The 21,349-nt window shown below is 43.5% G+C and overlaps 1 protein-coding gene across 3 annotated transcripts in view; it reads left to right on the forward strand.

Moving 5' to 3' along the window:
• SETDB1 (SET domain bifurcated histone lysine methyltransferase 1) overlaps window positions 1–15,155 on the forward strand; it is a 98,534-nt gene extending 83,379 nt beyond the window's left edge. For all 3 annotated transcript variants that reach the window (XM_085639153.1, XM_085639152.1, XM_085639151.1), the window contains exons 20-22: window positions 6,042–6,250; window positions 6,705–6,793; window positions 12,993–15,155. In XM_085639153.1, the coding sequence (XP_085495279.1) occupies window positions 6,042–6,250; window positions 6,705–6,793; window positions 12,993–13,110 (416 nt within the window). In that variant the 3' untranslated portion in view covers window positions 13,111–15,155. The remainder of the gene's footprint in view (window positions 1–6,041; window positions 6,251–6,704; window positions 6,794–12,992) is intronic.
• Window positions 15,156–21,349: the final 6,194 nt, after the last annotated feature.

Raw genomic sequence — 21,349 nt, forward strand, 5'->3', positions numbered from 1 at the left:
GTCAGGTCTGATAGTCTTTGGAGTTTTGTTCAGGTCTTCATGTGATTCAGTTCTGCACCTCTTGAAGGGTTCTATCAAGCTCCTTGGCAATCAGCTATGTTAGCTTCTTTTTGCATGTCACTGCAGCAATGCACGACAACAGGCTCCTGAGACTTACACCCAGTCTGGTAGGAGAATTGCCGTCTAGCAGTGGTTCCACTCTAGTACTTTTGCCCTTTTCACTGTTGTGTTTGTGTGCCTGTTTGGTGCCCAGACGAAGAACAACCTCTGTACCTGTTGAGGGGCCAAGGACATTAAACCCAGTGGTGTCAAGGTGGGATACCAGATCAAACCAGGGAGTCTGCAACTTTTGAAAAGTATTGTGCTCCTGAAATCTCGGGAGGAGCAATCTGTCTGCTCCGGGGCTGATTTCTCAGGGTTCTGAGCCCAGAGTCCCTTGGTCAGACTAATTCTGACTGGTTTTGGGGATATGCGTGTTGGTGCTAAGACTCTGCGTGGATTATGCTCCCCTTCTCACAGGACCTGGCCTCAACACAGGAATTTGGGCTGGGCGAGTTTCACATAAGGTAGAGGAAGCTCATTCTGGAAGTTATTGGTTGGATACCTCCAATATACTACTTGGTTTTTAAAAGAAACAGGAAGGGTATAAGTGCATTCTTGTATGTACGATATGGGTGTAGCCTGCTCAACACACCAGAGACCACCATTTCAGGCAGCAGGTCCAAGTAAAACAACCATTCACCAGTCTGTCCGTGAACCATATACACACAACTTGCATCCTCCATATGTGTCCCTGTTATGAAGAAGGCGATGGACGCCAAATGTAGGCACAGGGGGTCCTTTAATGGTGAGAGCTTGTAGAGCATTTTCCCCACAGCAGAGTTTTTATGGTTCAGATCTTTTATTGGAACTTTATAGAGCACATACACTCACCTACATCCATAGGTCAGTGAGGAGAAATATTAGGGAAGGGGGCCCTTAGTGGGAGTAAAAGGAATTGGGTCAGGGTGAGGGAAATTGGGGGGGTTGAGAACTTGTAAACTAGGGGACGGGGCCACAGTGGTGTTTTTAAGAAGGCGTGCGTCTATAGACTATCATTTTGCTTCTACCAGCACATTCTGGATCCATACACAAAGTTCTCCTAACACCAGAGTTGCATAGAGCTTTGCAACTATATCCGTATATGCATGTAAATCTGAGACTGGTTGAACGTATTAATCTTTTTTAGAACACGGACTGCTGCATTTTGCAGTCTCTTAAGTCTTTCAAAAATGCCCTCCTGAGCTCCAACATAGAGGGCATTGCAGTAGTCCCAATTGCTGTAGTCCCGCTATTTTCTGCAAGTCGAATGCTAGGAAAGGGAGGATTTTCCTCCGAGTTTTTAAAAAGAGGAAACACTAGGAGGTAAGTTTATTTGTTAGATCTCTAAAAGAGAGACAAGAATTAAAATTATTCCCATGTTTCTCACTTTGGTTACTGGGCTGGGAAGAGAGTCAGGGGATTGCGGACACCAAGTTTTATTCCGAAAGCAGGTATCTTGTCCAAAGAGGAGGACCTCTGTCTTTTCAGAATTGAATTTGACAGTCGGAACTCATCTGGTTGAAAATTGCGCTCATGCATTTGTTTAATTGAGAAGCCACCTCTTCTATGTCATTGTTTATGGTGACGATTATTTGGGTGGTGTTGGTGTAGGAAACTGTAGAAACGCAGTACGACCTTATCAGTCCCTGTAGAGGATCCACATATATATTAAATGATGTGGAGCTTAATGAAAACCCTTACGGGACACCACAGGATACAGTGAAAGACTTGAAACTGAAATCTCCCATATTGACAGTTCGCGCCCTTTCGTCCAGAAAGGAGCAGAGTTACCTTGAAGGCAGAGCTTTGGACATTAACTGATGTTTCAAAATCCTGTGACTTACATTGTCAAAGGCTGCAGATATGTCCATAAGAACCACCACAGCCTTGCCTCCATGTTCCAGTATGTCCCTGACCTCCTCTGAAACTGCAGCCAACGTAGCTTCAGTACTGTGGGCTTTCCTAAAGCCGAACTGGGTATTGTCCAGAAGGCCATTCTGGTCTAAGGTATGTAGAGTGCAAGATTTTTAGATGTCTGTCTAGTGCTTTCTCTAGAAAAGGAAGTCTCGATATCGGACGATAGTTCTTTTACTCTACAGAGTCAACAGTTGGCTTTTTGAGAAGTGGACAGATGGAGATACAGTTTTATTTGTGTCCTTGCTAATGCCATATTTTGTGCTTTTAATGATTTAATATTCCTCTTAGATGTATCCTATGTTGGCTTTTATTTACAACACTACATCATCCCAAAGACTTTCTACCAAATTCATAGTTATCTCAAACCATTCTTTAGCATGCAATATATTGGAACAACTTTGCAAATGGGGTCTATAGCCGCAGCTCTAGTAGCTATGAAATCCCATTTGATTCTTGTCAGCTGTGCCATGTCCTTAACAGTACCTATTGAGGAGGCTGTGGTGGAGTTGAGATCCTCAGAGCTTGGAGGATTTTGCAGCTTGCATTCTTCATTAAGTCCAAACACAAAACCCACACCACCCAAAAAGGCCAGTGCCCGCTCCATGTCGAAGTTTCACATGTAGGGGTCTCAAACCTAGCAAGGGGAATTGGCAATGGATACCCCAACTCTGGATCACAAAAGAGGTTCTTGTTTGCCACTGGTGTAGAGTCTCTGTATTCTGGTGGAGAAAGCGTTGCACACTACCTGGAACGGTCTACCCCATTTGTATACCAACGTTGTCGACAGTAGTTATGTATTCCAACAGGTCAACTCTTTCTCTGTTATGTTTGGGGATATTTCATTTACAGAAGTTATCAGCCTTGAGATTGGATATTGGGTTAATGTGCTACTTTTAAAATGTATTTTGTTCTGAATTTTGAAACTTGTACGTGACAGAATTCATAAAATGTTACAATGTATTTTAGATCTTATCCTATTATGGGACCTTGATTGTGCTGACCAGTCAGTGTTGCATGCATAATTTTCTAACTATGGGTGTGTGTTCCAATACTTATAATTTATTTGTATACATTATACATTTGTTAGTAATTGCCCTAAAGCTAGGAAATGTGCCTATCTTTTGTTTATGATTCAGGGTGACATGGAGTGTATGAGTAAGGTTGCCTTTTGTGGTATTAATCTAGATAGCAGTCTGGTCTCGTGTGCATTCAGCTTTGTTTGGATGTCACGTTTTTCGGAGATTTATTTTGTGTTCCCCTAAAAGGGTAACTGCCAACAGCCAAATGAGGATCTCTCCCTGAACAAAGAGACCCTGACTTACTGATAATTCCGAAACCTTCTGCGACAGTCAGAGTTATGCATCTCTACTTCTTTCCTGCAGCCCCATTTGGCAGAGCACTGAGGCCAGTTGATGGATTCCATCCAATTCAAGGCTTCATAAGTCCTATTATTCTTGGTCACAACCTTACAGTGCTAGACACACGTCTCCTGCTCGTGGTCAGGACCACCTTTTCAGAGTACTGGAGGGAAGTTCACTGTGGAGGACTCCTGATCGCCACCTTGTAGGACAGGTCAGGGTTATAACTCCACATAGTTCTTTGGCAGCTGATAACATTTCTTCTAGCATCGAAAGCCTTCTTACCAATGGGAAGATTTAGGGTTGCCATGATCCATTCAGACAATTGCTTGGCCCCTTTTCTACATTAGGAGGGAGTGGTGCAAACCCTCTCTGCAGCTATGTAGGCAGGTAGCAGACCTGTGGGAATGAGCTTAACAACTTGGAATACATCTATTAATCTCCCAAATTGCAGTGATTGACATCATCTGCATGGGCCCCCTAAACATGCATACAAACTTTCTCTGAAACAGCTCTGCCTTCCTTGTTCATGAAACTTTTGTAATACCGCCTTTCTTTAATTGTTGTTTCTGCTAGGCCTCTTTGTTTGTGTTCCTTTGTTGAACAATTTTATTTGTAGCACAAAAGGCACCTCAGATCTCCTTGCTGACCTTATCTGCTTGTAAAAACTTAGATCTCCCTTGTATAAATATTGTCACTTTAATCCACTCTTGAAAAATGACTTATTTTTTCACACCATACTTAACTTTGAAAACATTCCTACATTCTGTATTCATCTCCATTGTCCTATTTAAAAAAACGTCCTCATTGATTTTCACCTTCCCTTGTAGGCCACTTGCCTGTTTCAAGATGTTGCCAGGTAACCTAGTCCTCATTAACTCCACAGAATCTGCCCTGTAGGGGGTTAATGGTGGTAACGAGATCCCTATATGCTGTCCTCCACAACACATTTCCAGTTCAATCCATTCTTTCTTCTCAACTGAATGCTATTTTTTACCAATTTATTCATCACCTCCAGTAACCAAAACATCAGAATACCAGGCGAACATTTAATTTTAAAACCTGAATTACTGCATATTCATCAAAAATATCTTTCAGGCATTTGGAAACACATTGCAATCCAGTGTTCCTCTTTAGATACTTAGATGGCCCTTCTTTCAAAAACAGCCTTTTCAAAAGAAAAGTGGTTTACCACTTTCAGTCTCACCTTTGCCACACACTCTACTTCTCCTAAACTGCATCTTTCATTGAGTTGCATGTTTGTACTATTGCACATAAACAGTTTTTCAATCCTACACTCTGATGCAATGTAATATTTCGAACATGTAAATGACTGAATGCTGACAAACAGTTGTTATAGGTAGGTAACTCTTTTTACACCCGTTTTGAGCAAGAGTACATTGTTTCAGGCTTTCCCCATTCTGAATTAATGAATATTAAACGTATAGAGCGCTAACTTAGCCCAAGGGCGTCAAGGTGCTATAGCGGGACTAATGTACAGACATAAGATGACATGCTCAGATGGAAGTCTGTGTGAAAAGCCAGGTCTTCAAGGCCTTACGGAAGAGAGAATGTGACACCTGACCAGAGAGATCTTCAGGGAGGGAGTTCCACAGCTTAGCAGCTGCAGTAGAAAAAGCTCTTCCTCCCCATTTAACCTTTTTAAACCTCTGCACTGTTAATAGATTGTTATTTGCGGACCTAAGCTGCCTGGTAGGAGCATAACGCTGAAATATTGCTTTATTACCCTCAGGGCCTAGGCCATAGTAGGCATTATGGGTCAGGCAAACGGTTTTAAAAACAATTCTACGGTCCAGAGGAAGCCAGTGCAGCGTGATGAGGGAAGCCGAGACTGAGTGGTATTTTGAAAGATTCTTCACCAGCCTGGCTGCAGCATTCTGCACAAGCTACAAACATCGCACCAGGCCTTTGTTAATGCCCAAATAGAGGGCATTACACTGGGCATTACTTGGGCAATAACAGGCTGTTTTCGTGAGGCAAACAAAAGGAAATTGGAAATCTTTCTAAGGATCCTAATTATCCCAAAACAGGTGAACACTGTCCTACTAATCTGCAGGCTCAAAGAAAGAGAATTGTCCACTATGACCCCTAGATTTTTCCCATGGGATACAGGGCAGGGACAGCTGCCAAGCGTATCCGTCCACCAATCGTTGGACCAGATGTCCAGTTGGTTACCAAATATCAAGACCTCGGTCTTTTCCCCGTTCAATTTCAGAAAATGTTCCACCATCCAGGATGAGACTGCCTGCATACAGTTTTTATCCGTGCCTCAAGCTCCTTTCTTTACAGAAGGAAGCTGGGGAAGGCCTGTATACTATCAGGGAAGGAGCAAGCTCAAAAGACATATGTGTGCTTGTGCAGTACTAGGATGTAAAGCTTCGGCTTAACCGTTTTAGCCCTAGGTTTCGCATCCACTGTTGGATGGCGTGATATGCACTGTGTTGATCATTGGGGGAAGCCTACAGGCTGAGTCACAGCGGTACCATAAAGGTATGTTTATCTCATCATATGCCTTGTTTTCTGCATCTATCCATTGTATTTACGGTGGTTTTTTAAATATTTATTCATTGTTTATAAAACTGCATGCAGTGTAATTGATTGACAAAGCCAAAGATTGTGACTGAAAGATATCGATGAGTCCTATGATGAGCTCTTCCTCAACAGATCCCAACAAGCGTCAGGTTGCGGTGAAATCAACCCGTGGGTTTGCCCTAAAATCCACGCACGGTATTACCATAAAAACCCACATGGCTTTGGCAGACCGGGGAGACACTAAGCAGGTACCCAGAAGCACTCGTCAGTTCTACGACGGTGAGGAATCCTGCTATATCATCGATGCTAAACTGGAAGGGAATCTTGGCCGTTATCTGAATGTAAGTTTGTGTTCGTAACACAGCTCCTATTCTGTTGTGGTACACATGTGGTCACCTCTTGCGGTGTTGTGGTGCTCCATCTGCATATATGAGCAGCTTCTGTGTAAATATTTGTTCCAAGAATGATGTTTGGCCAATGTAGGAAAGGGTAGTATTTTAGACTGGGGGCCTCTTTGGCGGTAAGATGCCTTGTGTGAAGTTATAGCATATTTTCTGTTGGTTGACAAATGTGTTGAGCAGGATGGGGTAGACTATCTATTTGTTTCTGACACTTTAATAATTTGGACACCTTTATCTTGGCTCAAATTGTGCCATAGCTGCTCATCTAAAACCTTTGCTACCTGTGAGTGGAAAAAATGCAGTGAAATGATTTATTTATGAAATTCAATGTTTTATTTACTAATTTGAACTGTTTGTCTATGCTGATTTTATTTTTTGCCATCTCTGATTACAGCATAGCTGCAGCCCGAACTTGTTTGTACAGAACGTCTTTGTGGACACCCATGACCTGCGTTTCCCTTGGGTGGCATTTTTTGCGAGCAAGTAAGTGAGATGATGGAGAGGAAAGATTGACACTAGGGAACTTGAAGATGCACAACGTTACTTAAACGTGTTTATTCACTGCGGGAAGTGATATAAATAACATTTAGAGGTAATTCATGTTCATGCGAGAACGTCTGATTTTTCATGCAAAACAATCGATGACCCACGACCTGAGGAAATGGCTCTGAGAGGACCAAAATGGTCCGTTTTGAAATATTGCATCTTTCAACTAATTCTGACTATCGGATGTGGATCATCACTTTTGGAGCTAAAGTGAGCATGTTTATAGTTATTTTCATGCTTCCAGGGAACCAAAAACCCATGGGGAGCTAGCAGAGATACCTGACCTGGAGAGCCTAGAGCATGTGTACTCACAAACATTTTCCCAGGGGGTCGCAAAGTTTGGTCTATGGTGTGCCCGAGGGCTGCACTGATGCCAGCTGGGGGTGTAAAGTGTGTGTAGTTGAACCAAACCATGTATATCTAGTGGCTGTCCTTAAAAATCAAGGAGTTCCCAAAGTTAAGGCCCTAGTTACTAACTGAAATTAACCTTTAATTAAGTGCTTGCTGTATATTTAAAACTTTTTTCCATGTTAGTGCTGAGTCGAGTAAACAGCAGTCCAGTGCTGCTGCTGCCCATGGGGCTGCATGTAAAGGTCAGGAGGGCCGTATGCGGCTCCCGGGCTGTACTTTGAGTATCACTGGACTAGTCCTCTAGGGACGTCTGTAATCTGCATGGTGTAGGAGGTGAAGAAAGAAGCATGAATGGGTGTGGCGACACAGTATTTATATTATGTATTTGTTAGAACATTTCAACCAGAAAGACCATGCATTGTGGATTGCATGTACAAAAGGTGATATATTAGATGAATTATGGAAGTTTACCAGTAACACAACAGAACATACTTTTATCATATATACATATCTACAGTATGGAAAAATACATTTTACAGTTAATTAGATGATTCTGCTTGATGACTGGTTCCTTGGGAGCAGGCTTGAACAATGTGATCAGAGAAATTGGGCACATTCAGCATGAAGAAATGTAGAATTCAGGCAAGCCAATAAGTAAAACTATCGGAACGTAGATGCTGCACATTGTGGTTTGTTTGCAGTGGGAAAGTTTTGTTGGCTGAAGGTAAATTGGGTGTTGGGGCATAAAGACTCAAATTTACAGAGAGGTAGTTCGAAATGGAGTCATTTATGGCTTTGAAATCTGGGATCAGTAGTTTATAGTGAGTTCTATTTGTAACTGGCAGTGGACCAGCTTAGTGACCTAACTGAAAGGTGGGTAAGCGTCTGGCAAAAATGTAAGGTGTCCGTATTGCCAAGTTTACAACCTCCACCAGAGTGGTAAAGGAATATGTAGAAGACCAACAAGAAGACTGTTACACTAGTAATTAAGTTGGGAAGGATGTCCTCAGTTTGGTGCTTTCCATCCCACTTGAAGATGTATTGGTCAGAGGGTCGTGGGGAAATGAAGAGAGAGAGAGGGAGGCAGGTTTTGATGCAGCTATGTAGATTATTTCAATTTTGGTCAAAGTCACTATAAGTTGGTAGATAAGCTAGTAGTTTATGGCTGTGAGACAGTTTGGGATCTGTTTATGCTTGTGAGCACTGCTGCTATGAAATAATAGAACGATTGAAATATCATCTGCATAGACATAGAGCCTGTAGGACACCCTAAGGCATAGTTGTTAGGGACAGAGGACGAGATTGAAAACTACTTGAGTGCTGAATCTGATTTCAAAGTTGGTGAGTATGGACGGTAGCGTGAGGCGATGAATGGCATCAAATGCCAGTAACACATCAGAAAGTATGAGAACAGAAGAGCAGTGATTGTGTTTGACAGAGGTTGGACCAGTGGGAGAGGGTAGTATTTGCAGAGCAGACTGCACAGAATCCAGACTGAAGGGGCTCCTTGTAGGTTATGATGATGCAGATGAGATGCTGAAAAAGTAATCATACCATAATTTGTTATAAGGTGGAGAAGTGGAATAGGGGCAAACTACCAGGGACCTAGGGCTGTTTTTAGTATAGTGGAAGAAACTTATCCAGTTATAAGCAGAGGGGGTAGGTATGTCTGTTGAGTGATAAAATGGAGATGTTAAACAGGTTAGTATAGGAGTGGTTTGACTTGGGGACTTCGCGGTTGAGGGGGGCCTGCACGCATAGGCTGCAGGCAGCATCTGAGCATTTGCAAGGGGCAAAATCAAAGTGGACTCTATCTCCTGAGGACTTGAGGCCCATGTTCACACCGTTGGTCCACTTTGACTTGGGCTGGCGTGTAGTGGTGCTTGGCGGTGACTGGTTTTGGCGGGTCCGGAGTCCTTGCAGTTCTTCGTGGGTGTCTGTAGGATGCAGGAGAGTAGCTCTACTGCTCCATGGGAGTCGCTGGGTCTTTGATGAAGGCAGGCCGTCCTCCCAGGCTCTGGGAGGCACAACAGCTTGCAGTATGAGATGACTTTGGCACTATTCAAATGCAACAGCAGACAGGTTGCTCCTTCTTCAGTCTTTGCTTTCGCAGCTCTTCAGTGTCCTTCTTCGTAGGGCAGCAGGATCTGCTTTTCTGGTGCCACGGGCTCCCTTAAACACTTGATTTAGGGGCGTTAGTGTAGGTTACTGACTCCCTGGTGTCACTATGCCCCCTATATGACCATTTCCTTTGGGAAGTGGGCATAACTCTGTCCCAGAATTCCTAAGTTTGCCATCACCAAGATGGCTAACTCTGAAAAGTTGCTCCACTTTAGGTAGCCCACCTTGGGGTTGGCACTAGCCTGATGGTGGACACGCCTATCTGACTAGCTAATTTTCCTGCCTTTCCATGTGCCGAAGGGCTCTGGACAAGATGGGGGGCATCCTTTCTTGTGGGGGAAGCCAGATTTGCATACCAAAGGCAGTGGGCTCTTTGAAGCACCCCTGCCTTGGATTGCTAATCTGCAGGTCATCCTATGGGAGGGGGGTGTAAACACCCTCTGTCTGAGCAGGCTTTGTTTCTGGCCTCCAGAGAGCAAAGGCCCTCATCCTTGGGGGTTAGAATCTCTTCTCTGGTGGCAGGCTGGGGAAAACCAGTCAGTCAGCACACTTGACGCTGGTAGGTTCTCAGGGGCACCTCCAAGGGTGCCCTCTGTGTGCATGTATTAATAAATCCAACACTGGCATCAGTGTGGGTTTATTAATATGAGGTGTTTGATATCAAACATCCCTATTTTCAGTGAAGGTATCATGTAGCTGGAGAACTCGTTTTCACCAGTGTCCAGCACATGCTATAAAATGACTCCCCTGTTCACTTGCACTGGCCGTAATTGATCTGACCAGCACAGGTGCATATCTGCTAATGCAGATATGTCCTCACATGTACTATAAGACACCTTGCCTTAGGGCTATAAGGCCTGCTGTAGATATGACTTACAAATATTACATGCAGTGGTACGAGACATGGCACACAGGGATATGTCATGTCCTGTTTTCACTTTTGTGTGCACCAAAACACGCAGCCTGCATTGGCTGCCTTGCATGAGTTTGGTGAGGGCTCCCTTAGGATGGTACAATTCATGCTGCAGCCCTTAGGGGACCCTCTTTAGTACCTCAGGCTCTGTGTACCAGGGGTACCATTTACAAGGGATTTCAGAGGGTACTAGAGGTATTGTCAATTGGAGAAGTAATAGCACAGTTTTGTGAAAGATGTGGCACTGGGGCCTGGTTAGCAGGAACACAGTGCACTTCCTGTCAAAATCACATCAAATACCAGGCAAAAAGTGGGGGACCATGTTAAAAAGGGGCACTTTTCTACAAGTGGGAGATGTGCGAGAGAAGGTAAAGAGTAAAGGAATCATTAGGAATGTTAGGAGAAATGTAGAATAAAGGGAGGTGAGTTTGAGAGGAGTGTAGCAGGGTTATTTCTAATGCCTAAGAGCAAAGAGATGTATGAGGCAGTTTTCATGCAACTGTCATAGGTATGATGGCACTGATTGAGAGGCATTGACTCATTAGGCATGGTTTGAAGGGCATTGACTTGTTAGTCCATGCCCCTCAAATCGTGCCATCATACCCACGATAGTTTCAATCCCTCTGAGCTCCCCCCCACTTTGCTGAAGACCACATCCCTAAAAGTAAACAGTCTCCAAATACCTGGCATCATTCTTCTGATTCACAGGGATCCCGTAACCAAACTGAACTCAACCAAATTTGCCATACTGACCAGTTGAGAACAGTATTCTATGTACAATCACTAACACTCCAGCTGAAGAAGTCAGTCAAGTGATACTGATGATATAAGCTGTATGCCTTGTTAGCCAAAGAGATGCGGAAGTATTAGCACATACAAGACGCATCCTAATTACCTTTAGATGAAGAAGCAGTTACCCAGTCTCAGGCATCAGATCAAGTATGCAATATTGAGTCAGCCGTAAATAGTCGCCTACTTATAATAAAGATTAGGTGAATCATTGGCCTCAGTAAAGAGGTGAGTTTTAAGGCATTTCTAGAATTAGAGGAAATTCTTGTTTAGTCTTTGATGTGGTGGCAGAAGTCGGAATCAATCAAGCGACTTACCATGTGCTTCTAGGGTAGGAGAAAGGCTTTTTAAATGTATTTATCGTTGTAACATAGGATCAGCCATAGCTGACACGTATTTAGCAGTGAACCAGCCTCCTGAAGGCTAAACTGGGCATTGGTGCATCATGTTAGTTTTGAAAAAAAAATAATTTATTGGCGTAACAGGATACTTCTCATATATGATTATTATATTGGATTCAATATTTAAATTCAATGATAAATGTGCTGCTATCCAGCATGCTTATGTGACCGCAACATACACAAGACGCTCTGGTTGTTCTTTGGTTAAAAAAATAAATTCTGAATGTTATATGAGCCTATAAAGCCAGAAAAGATTTACATGAAAAATCTTTAATATTGACACCAATTAAGCACTCTATTTAAGACATATGGACCGTGAATATGCCTGATTTGTTGGGCATTTTTATTTTCACCCTTAATTGATTTGTCTCCACCTGCATAATTTATTTTGTACTTCTATTTTTCCATTTTTTTCCTGCTGCCCCATACCTACCCTTGTCCTCCCCACCACCTCTGCTAAAGCATACTAATGTTAAATAAATAGCTCCACCATATCAAGCAGTACAAGTGAGCTCTCTGCGCAGGTGAAATGTGGCGCTGCGGCCAGAGCGGCTGACTCCAGACCGCGGGACTCGCAAATCGATCCCTGGCGGCAGCTCAGCATCATGTGACTCTGAGCAACGGCATCTCCCCGACGGCGCCTGGGTACCCTTAGGGGTGATAAGCCGCGCTTTACAAATCTGGAATTTAGATTTAGTGTAAACCCCAACTCCACTCTGCTCCTAGCTCCCGTTAGTCATGGCCCTGTGCTTCTATAGTGGTCAGTTGTAGGTTCTAATGTTTCTCCTTCACCTAGCCCGTACAATGGCTTGTGTACTTCCCAGGTAGGTAGCTGTGCACAGCACCTGCATAAAGGGTTTCGGTGCTGACTCTTTACGAACTATGTGCATTTTTTACCTTGGCAAGAGCACTTGAAATCTAGTACCCTAAAATAAAATTTAAAAAATAGCCGGCTGGTGGAGGTCAGCAGGTGTGAGGTATAGAAACAGTGAAATGTTGTTTCATAGTCTATTAGGGGAAGAATCCTTACAGTAGCTTAAAGTGAATTTTGGGCACAAGTAGTTTTACCTTTAGGGGCACTTCTTGACCTTTTAATGAGTTTAAAATATGAAGGCTGGCAGGGAGCAAGAGTACTTTTGTGTGTGCAAAGGTTCAACATTATACCTAGTGAGGGCAATTCATGTGTTTCAGAGATAAAATGTCAAGAATGGTTGTTTTGTAAAGAATGTTTACTTTGTTAAAGTTGCCCTCATTGTGCCATTTAGAAACTGCATCTAAGGGCCTTCCCAAATCCGCTTGCAAAGTAGCCCATATAGTTAATGCACTACAGTAACTTAACTATTGTGGTTCGTGCTGTACATTTGTGAAAAACATAACTGATTTCTTTTTCCCCCATTCCTAATATAATAACCTAAAATGCAACAACAACAAAATCCATGGCTAGTTGTCATTTTATGTTTAAACAATGTTTGTGCAAACAGCAGTTGTTAATCATATTTACTTTAAAGCCAACTTTTTATTGAAAGAAAATACCAACACTATTCCTATTTCTTCTCATTAGGAGGATACGTGCAGGAACTGAGTTGACCTGGGATTATAACTATGATGTCGGCAGCGTCGAGGGAAAGGTGCTTTTGTGCTGCTGTGGATCAACAGAGTGCAGGGGCCGACTCCTGTAAAGTTGCTGGTACCTACGTTGCACTCTTGGACTAGTTCTGTGTCCCTCTACTCCTCCTTCTAAGTGCTCCAGTCGTCTTCGTCCTGGGAACTTAAGAACTTTTTGGGTTCTCGTTGAAGTCTGAGAGCCCGCAAGTGGAGGTAGCTATACAGAGATTATGAGGTTACGCTCGATGACCCTGGAGTTTACAGTGACTATATTGTTTGTGAAGGTGATGTCGGCACTGAGGCGGGACTGTGCAGAGCTGGATTTAATTGTCAGAAAACACTACTGTGACGCCTCCTGCAGCACTGTACTGAAGAATTCTGAAGTTTTCATGCACTTGAGCTTGATACACAGACGCCCACACGTTTTCACCACACAACCTGGACTGTAAATTTGCTCTCACCTGTGATTATATTATGGCTCTTTATTTTTTACTAGAAAATGAATGTTTTTTTAATTGAATTAAAACTGTAAACTAGGTGAGAAATATTTCCCAAAGGCCTCTAGTTCTGTGGGATGAGGTTGGATGGATAGTTAAAGAAATCAAAATATTGGTGCTAGGGCATGTACACAGAGGTTAATGTTGTAGTTATCCCAAAGTATTCACTGATAGAGTATACAAATAAAGCTTCCTGGACAGCATTCTTTGTAAACTTTGAAGGTAGAGAGACTGCAATTCAAATCCAATCATCTTCACTTCAAAATGTACCAATTTTGTCAAATCGAGCCTCAAGTCCTGGGTTTCACTTCATTCTCTGCTTAGGTTCGGGTTACCCAGGCGATTGAGGGCACCAGCCTCCATTTAGCATTCTTGCTGGGATCTTGCCACTGATTTTGGCAAATTTGTTTTTTGTATAGGATAGTCTACTTCTACAAAAATAGAAATTAGCTCTCGTCCCTTTCATTCAAGAAAGTCAGTGGGTTGTTGGTATGGCCTTAGTATCTTGTTTCTTGCCCAACTGGCCAAGGAGGCACATACTTTAACATTCTTTTACTATGGGTAAAACCGGTTGTAGTTGGGGTGAAGGCTGATTAAATTATGCTGTTTGAGTGATTATCTGTGTCATCCAAGGATACTTACATTTTTGGAAAATAGGCAGTTGGCTCCTCAGTCCCAAGATAACCTTCAGGTTTTGAATATGTGTCTGGAGTGTTAGTCTTTTTAATTTCATGTGTTTGGATGCAGAGAACAGGCGAAGTGCTGATATTACGGTTAAGTGAGGCCATTAAGGGGTGCACTTGTATTGCCAATGTTGCCAAAGCAAGTGTTATCAATCTCATTAACATGCAGGAATTCCTTGCCAGTTTATCAGATAAGCGGGTAGGATACAATATAATTAAAATACGAATAAAATGTAAATGCTGATTACCAGTTTGCCCTGGTATTCCCGTATACTCTGTTCTTTCTGCTATTCTAAGCTCACCACATTTGTACATATTGTTTATTTTTATTATTTTTGTCACAATTACTACAGATACTGTGCACCTAAGGGTATACTTTTCATTCAATTTCTTGAAGAATCCAGGACTATTGAAAGATTGTATAGGCCCCCTCTTGGCTTCATTGCCATAGCGAGCTGCATGTACTGTCCCAGTTGCAGGTTTTCAGTATTTGTAAAGCCATCCTACAGAGCCTAGTTTTTGCTGTCTGATCTTGATTGGATGGTAGGATTCACAGACATTTACTGCGAAGGAGACTTGCCCGGGGGGGGGGGGAAGACATTGTTAAGAGCTGGCGGTAGCTGGACTGTACTTTATAAAGTGGGTGCATTACTTGAACCTCAACCTCTCTACATGGTTTGTTTTTCTTTGACCATATTTCGTGTTTTTGATTTTTCTTTTTAGAAAATGTTTTAGTCAAAAATGTGAGAATGTTTTTGTGTAACATTACATAACACTAGGGTTAGCAGTGTTCTCCTCTTCTAGAAGCTTTAGCCGCCCTGTTAGAGAAAGCCTTTTGTTTCATCTTATCAACTGTGGAACAAAGGCAAATTCAAGATGTACTTTTTTTTTATAGTCCCTAATTGTATATTTGCAACCATTAAACATATGTGAATTATTGTCTTGTGTGTTTTCCTTATTAATATCTCCCTCCCCCCAATGTGTGACTCTTGTTCACATTTGTCTAGTTTCCCATGTTTTTCTTCTCATGCGTTTAGTGGCTGTTGATCACATTCTAGTATATGTTAAGCAGCCATAACCATCGGTCTTCCTTTAGGTAACATTCGCCAAAGTACTTAGAATATACTACTTTGTGGCTTTGCAGTTTCTCGATTTCTATTTTTGCTCTTAATTAACTTTTGCTTACCTATAGCGTCATCTTGCTTTTTTAGCCCACCAACCTTTTCAGAATCCTAAACCTCTTTCAAATTTTAAAATTATTTCTAAGGCCATATTGCATGCTTCACTTGTGCTGCAGCTAGCTACCCAAATCACTGAACCAGGTCTGTAGATATTCTGAGGGGCTAGTTCTTTTAAATATAGGTTTTTCTTTGTGGCCGTTACTGTCGACTTAAGATTGTTGCCCTTTGTATTATGCCAAAATAATACCTGGCAGAATGGTTAACAGACTCCCTCCAACCCTGATGCGAAAAAGAAATCTTCAATGACTTTCTAAGGCCAAACCTTTTCTGTAAGAGCATGATGGCTGCCTTGATGCAAAGAATGTAAGGACACCTCTTGCACCCTTTAATAAATCTATTCCAATTCTAATGAGCCATGACCAAACATTATTGTGAACTCTAGATGCAAGTTTGAATTTGAAAGCAGGATTACAGGTCAATTTGCAGATTACATTTAGATAATTTGGATTGTACGGCAATAAGCCAAGGTGAAAATCACCAAAAACTAACATGAAACTAAAGTTGGTATACACATTATAAATGTTGCAAAATGTAACTAGCACTTTGTTAAAAAATTTAGTCCCCAACTTTATGATTTTATGAAAATCCTGATGAGGGAAAGCCACAAAAACAGGTGGGATCTGAAGAAGGATCAGGATGGAGGAAAACATGTGCTCCGTGCAGAAGAGAATGAGAGATCAACCTACTACCAAAAGGCATTATTACATGAAACCATTGGAACTTATTCCAGATGTTTACTACTCTGTTTCATAAAATAATCTAAGACTTCAAAAAGTATTTTGTGATCCTAGACCTGGATCCGTGAACGAACACCAGAAAGCTACACCGCCCACAACAACGCCACCCGCAGACACCACCACCTCATCAGATCCGCCAAAAGGACCTCCTACAAAGACCGCCTAGACAACAACGCACACAACAGCAAAGAGCTCTTCAACATCGTGAAGGAACTCTCCAACCCCAGCTCCAACACCAATGACATCCCACCTTCACAAGACCTGTGTGACTCGCTGGCCACCTTCTTCCCTCGCAAGATCACAGACCTCCACGACCGCTTAAACGCCACCACCACCCCGGCAACCACTGAGACCCCCGCTCCCACGACCCGGCTGATCTACTGGACCAACGTCAACGACTACGACACCATCAAGATCATGAACACCGTACACTCCGGATCCCCGGAAGACCCCTGCCCACACCACATCTTCAACAAAGCCAGCAGCACCATCGCACCCCATCTCCGGAAAACCATCAACATCTCCTTCGAGACAGCGACCTTCCCGGAGAGCTGGAAGCACGCAGAGATCAACGCCTTACTCAAGAAACCCAAGGCGGACCCCAAGGACCTCAAGAACTTCCGACCCATCTCCCTGCTCCCGTTGCCGGCGAAGATCATCGAAAAGGCCGTCAACAAACAACTGACCAGCTTCCTCGAGGAGAACAGCATCCTGGACCCGTCCCAGTCTGGGTTCCGCAGCAACCACAGCACCGAAACTGCCCTCCTCGCCGCCACCGATGACATTAGGTCCCTGCTAGACAACGGAAAAACCGCGGCCCTCATCCTCCTGGACCTGTCAGCCGCCTTCAACATGGTCTGCCACCGCACACTACGAACACGCCTCTATGACGCCGGAATCCAAGAGGTGGCCCTGGACTGGACCACCTCCTTCCTTTCCGGCAGGACACAGAGCGCCCGCCTCCCCCCCTTCCGCTCCGAAGCCACCGAGATCATCTGCAGCGTACCCCAAGGCTCATCCCAACGTTGTTCAACATCTACATGGCACCACTCGTCCACGTCGCATGACGGCACGACCTCAACATCATCTCCTACGCCGACGACGCCCAGCTGATCCTCTCCCTCACCAAGGACCCCCACACTGCCAAAACCAACCTCCATGAAGGAATGAAGGCCGTCGCCAACTGGATGAGGAACAGCTGACTGAAGCTGAACTCGGACAAGACGGAGGTCCTCATCCTCGGATCCACCCACTCGGCCTGGGACGACTCCTGGTGGCCGACTGCACTAGGAACACCCCCAACACCCTCCAACCATGCACGCAACCTAGGGGTCATCCTCGACCCTACCCTCTCCATGACGAAGCAGGTCACAGCCGTCTCCTCCTCCTGCTTCAACACCCTCCGCATGTTTCGCAGGATCTTCAAGTGGCTCCCCACCGAAACAAGGACGGTCACCCAGGCCGTCGTCAGTAGTAGACTGGACTACGGAAACGCACTGTATGCAAGAGACCCGGCCAAACTCTGAAACGGCTTCAACGCATCCAGAACGCCTCTGCACGCCTGATCCTTGACATCCCTCGCCGCAGCCACATCACACCCCACCTGAGAGACCTACACTGGCTCCTTATCGACAAGAGGATAACCTTCAAACTCCTCATCCACGCACACAATGCACTCCACAACACCGGACCAACGTACCTCAACAGCCGACTCAGCCTCTACTCCCCCACCCGCCAGCTCCGCTCTGCAGACCGTCCCCCGCATCCGAAGAGTGACCGCCGGCGGCAGATCATTCTCCCACCTCGCCGCCAAGACATGGAACACCCTCCCCATCCGCCTGCGGCAGACCGAAGACCTTTTGACCTTCAGAAGACTTCTCAAGACCTTGCTCTTCAAACAATAGCAGCTTGCCCCCTCACGCCCCCCCCCCCCCCCCAGCCCCTTGAGACCCTCGCTGGTATGTAGTACGCTTTACAAATACCATGATTGATTGATGTCCACAACAACTTTCCAGACATAACTGCCTGGGCCTCTGAAAGAGGTATATTTTCTCTAGAATTGCCTTCTGTTCTTTAGTCATCAACTGGTCAAAGTAGTAGGTAGTTGATTTGTGCAGTAGGAAACTTAAAAACACAACTACAAATATGTTCCTACAGAAAAACCTTTTTTTTATTTATTTTTTTACATTTTATGTTTGCCTTGAGCAACGTTTATTAACCTTGCCCCAAGGACACCTGCAAAATGTGAGTTCATATATGTTCCTATGGCAGAGCCTTTACCCTTGCCTTGACTGAAGTTCTACAACATTGCCCCAAGGGAGCCTGCAAAATTTAAATTAATAACTTATGTGGCTACAGATGTTCTGCGTACTCCGTCTAGTGTTGGATGCAGACGTTTCCAAGCTGTTTTTGTTCAAAGCTGTTTTCGAGTCACAACCGTTAGTCCACAATCTATAGATGGTTACAGGATATTTCTTGTATTTTGCACACCATCATTGGAAAAACGCAATGAAATATAAAGCTTGACCCTAAATAGGTGAGACCAAGATCTATTTGGTGCTCATCACTGCAGTATGAGTAGTTAGTTTACCAGTCAGCTGTGTTCTCTACCAACAGACGAGAAAAGAATTAACAGCCACAGAACCTACTGCCGTCCTGCCACCAATCCTTTTGCAATCGTACCAAATATTATAAAGAAACATGAAAGAGAATGACTATCCTACCGGACTATCTATCAAAAGAGAGAAGTGCAAAAGAAAGTGGTTTCCTGATAGAAGACAAGTTGGGTGCTAACTATGCCATGTAAATAACAGTGGGTATAGAATTTTGTACTATAGATATTCTGTGTGACAATGCGGAACCTTTTGGAAAAAAGACCAGCAATCTAGACCAATCTGATTGTTAGGCTCCCTGATCCAAGTAGGCATTACTTGTTGTGGTATCAGAGGAAGATATTCAGGGAAAGTTCTACTCGTACAAATGTCATGGTCAGCAACCAACCCAGACATATGCCTGAGGTACCAGTAGACTGAAAACAATCTTACTCCGCAAAAAACGAAGAAAGGTAAACCGGCGTGACTCACGGTCCACCTTCCCTGTAACTGGAAGCTTGCTGGAAGGCATATACTCCTACAAATAAGTGCAGTATATTTCAAGGAACTACAAAGCATTGGGATTCTATAAAGAACCTACCTCTAACACACCCAAGAAATGCTCAATAGGCAATTCAGATTTAGAAAATAGATAATTGTCCTTCTGCTGAAACAACTGATTTCCCCAAAAGGCAAAGAAACTAATGTTTGTAATGCTCGAAATTTCTCAAGTCATCAGGGTAATGGAGACTGATCTTGGAATGTGATTCTATAATAATGTCCTGACAACCTACACTTTTGGATAGTGAACCTCCAGAATGTATTCCCCTGCTATATGGGGCTACCTACTTGACTTCATAAACTTGATAGACGCTTATTTCAACTGGTCATGTTCATTGGCCAGCAAGTAAGAAGGAAGCATGGACTCTTAACAGAATCTTTCCAAATTGTGAAAATTCCCCTCTTATTTTACATACAACATAAGTTCGAAATAACCTCTCCTTACTTGACTCCCTCCTCAAAAACAACAGAATCCTGAAACTCTTTCATTGGAATTAGCAAGAATGATCTGTCATCAATTATTTAACTGCTTCAACTATTATCTCGACTTTCTACCACTTAATATCATCAAAGACCACTTTCATATCTTCAACTCCTACTGCTATGCCTTGATTAAGACATCTTGTTCCCAAATAGTGTTATGTTAGTCTCTAAAAATCAGAAAAAGCACTCCAATTCTCGGAAACTGCAATCTCCATGTAGATCTGTTTTTAAACTGCTTGACCAGTTTCCATCTTGCCCTGGTCATCGCGAGTTATTGAGAGGTGAGTTGCTAAGCAACTGAATACCATTACTGCAAAGAGCATCTGATTGCAGGTTAGAAATCTGATTTGTTTTTGGGTTTCAGCATCAAAAAAAGATACAGTGAGAATCTAGGCTGATGTAAATGGGGTTTTTTGATGAGGTGACTTTCCGTAGTCTAGCATAGTTGAGTGGAACCCTGGATCACCTCGTGGACGTTTGTGACCAGGTTCTCCCTTTTTGTCACTGTATGGTAGAAAGTCCATGTGACAACCAGGTTTACCGATTTGTTCATTCTGCCAAATTTATTTTTCTAGTGCAGGCGGCATGCATCAAGGAGTAGCTTGACAGTCATACTCTACATGAGTTTGGCATGCATTTACCAACAGGTCTTCCCTCTGTTGGGTGATAGTGGTTTGCCCAAATGTCACTCCTAACATTGGTGGATACTACTTGGGTGACAAGATCATGACATTTCAACGGTTTGTGGTACGGATTATACTTGTGTCTATAATCCTTTTTTACCCAGTGGACACACTGCCTGGTGGCTCTCTCTGGTAGATCCAGGTAGTATGTCATTGCTGGACCTGATTCCCCATGATTGTATGGAGTGTGCATGAGTGCTAGGGTACATGGAAGGTGGGGTACCTGTGGGCTGGAGGCCCCCTGGTTGTCTATAGACCTAGTGTTGTATGGCACTCCATAGCTTTTAGTGGAGATCAGCGCTTTTATCTTGCCTCATCCGTGCATGTAACCCCCTCTCCCTCCAGCCAGCTAGCCTAATGTTATGTTACACGGCATTTGTATAGCGCACGAACACCAAACAGGTTTTTTGGCGCTGAGTTATATAGAGGTGACATCTAGCAGGAAGTTAGCCATATGCGTGTTTGAACAGCCAGCTTTTCAGGAGCTTCCTGAAGCTCATATAGTTGGAAGTCCTAGATTGGGAGCATTTGCATAGTCAATTCTTGATATGACTAAGGCAATAATGACTTCGATGGCGACTTCAAACGTGAAACATTTACTCATTTTCCTAAGTTCAAGAAAACGTGTGGAAATCAATGCCCCCTATCTGTGACTTCATGGAAAGATCCTCATCGAATTGATTCCCAGACTTTTTACTTCTTTATGGGGTGGGGGGGGATCTCATTTCGGCAGCCAGTTTGAGGAATTCCAATGGATGATCTTGTTGTTTGTAACAACAATCTCTGTCTTGTCTGAGTTCAGCTTCACATTAGGACTATTCATCCACTCTCTAATGC

The sequence above is a fragment of the Triturus cristatus genome, chromosome 12, assembly GCF_964204655.1.
Source record: "Triturus cristatus chromosome 12, aTriCri1.1, whole genome shotgun sequence".
Classification (NCBI taxonomy): Eukaryota; Metazoa; Chordata; class Amphibia; order Caudata; family Salamandridae; genus Triturus; species Triturus cristatus.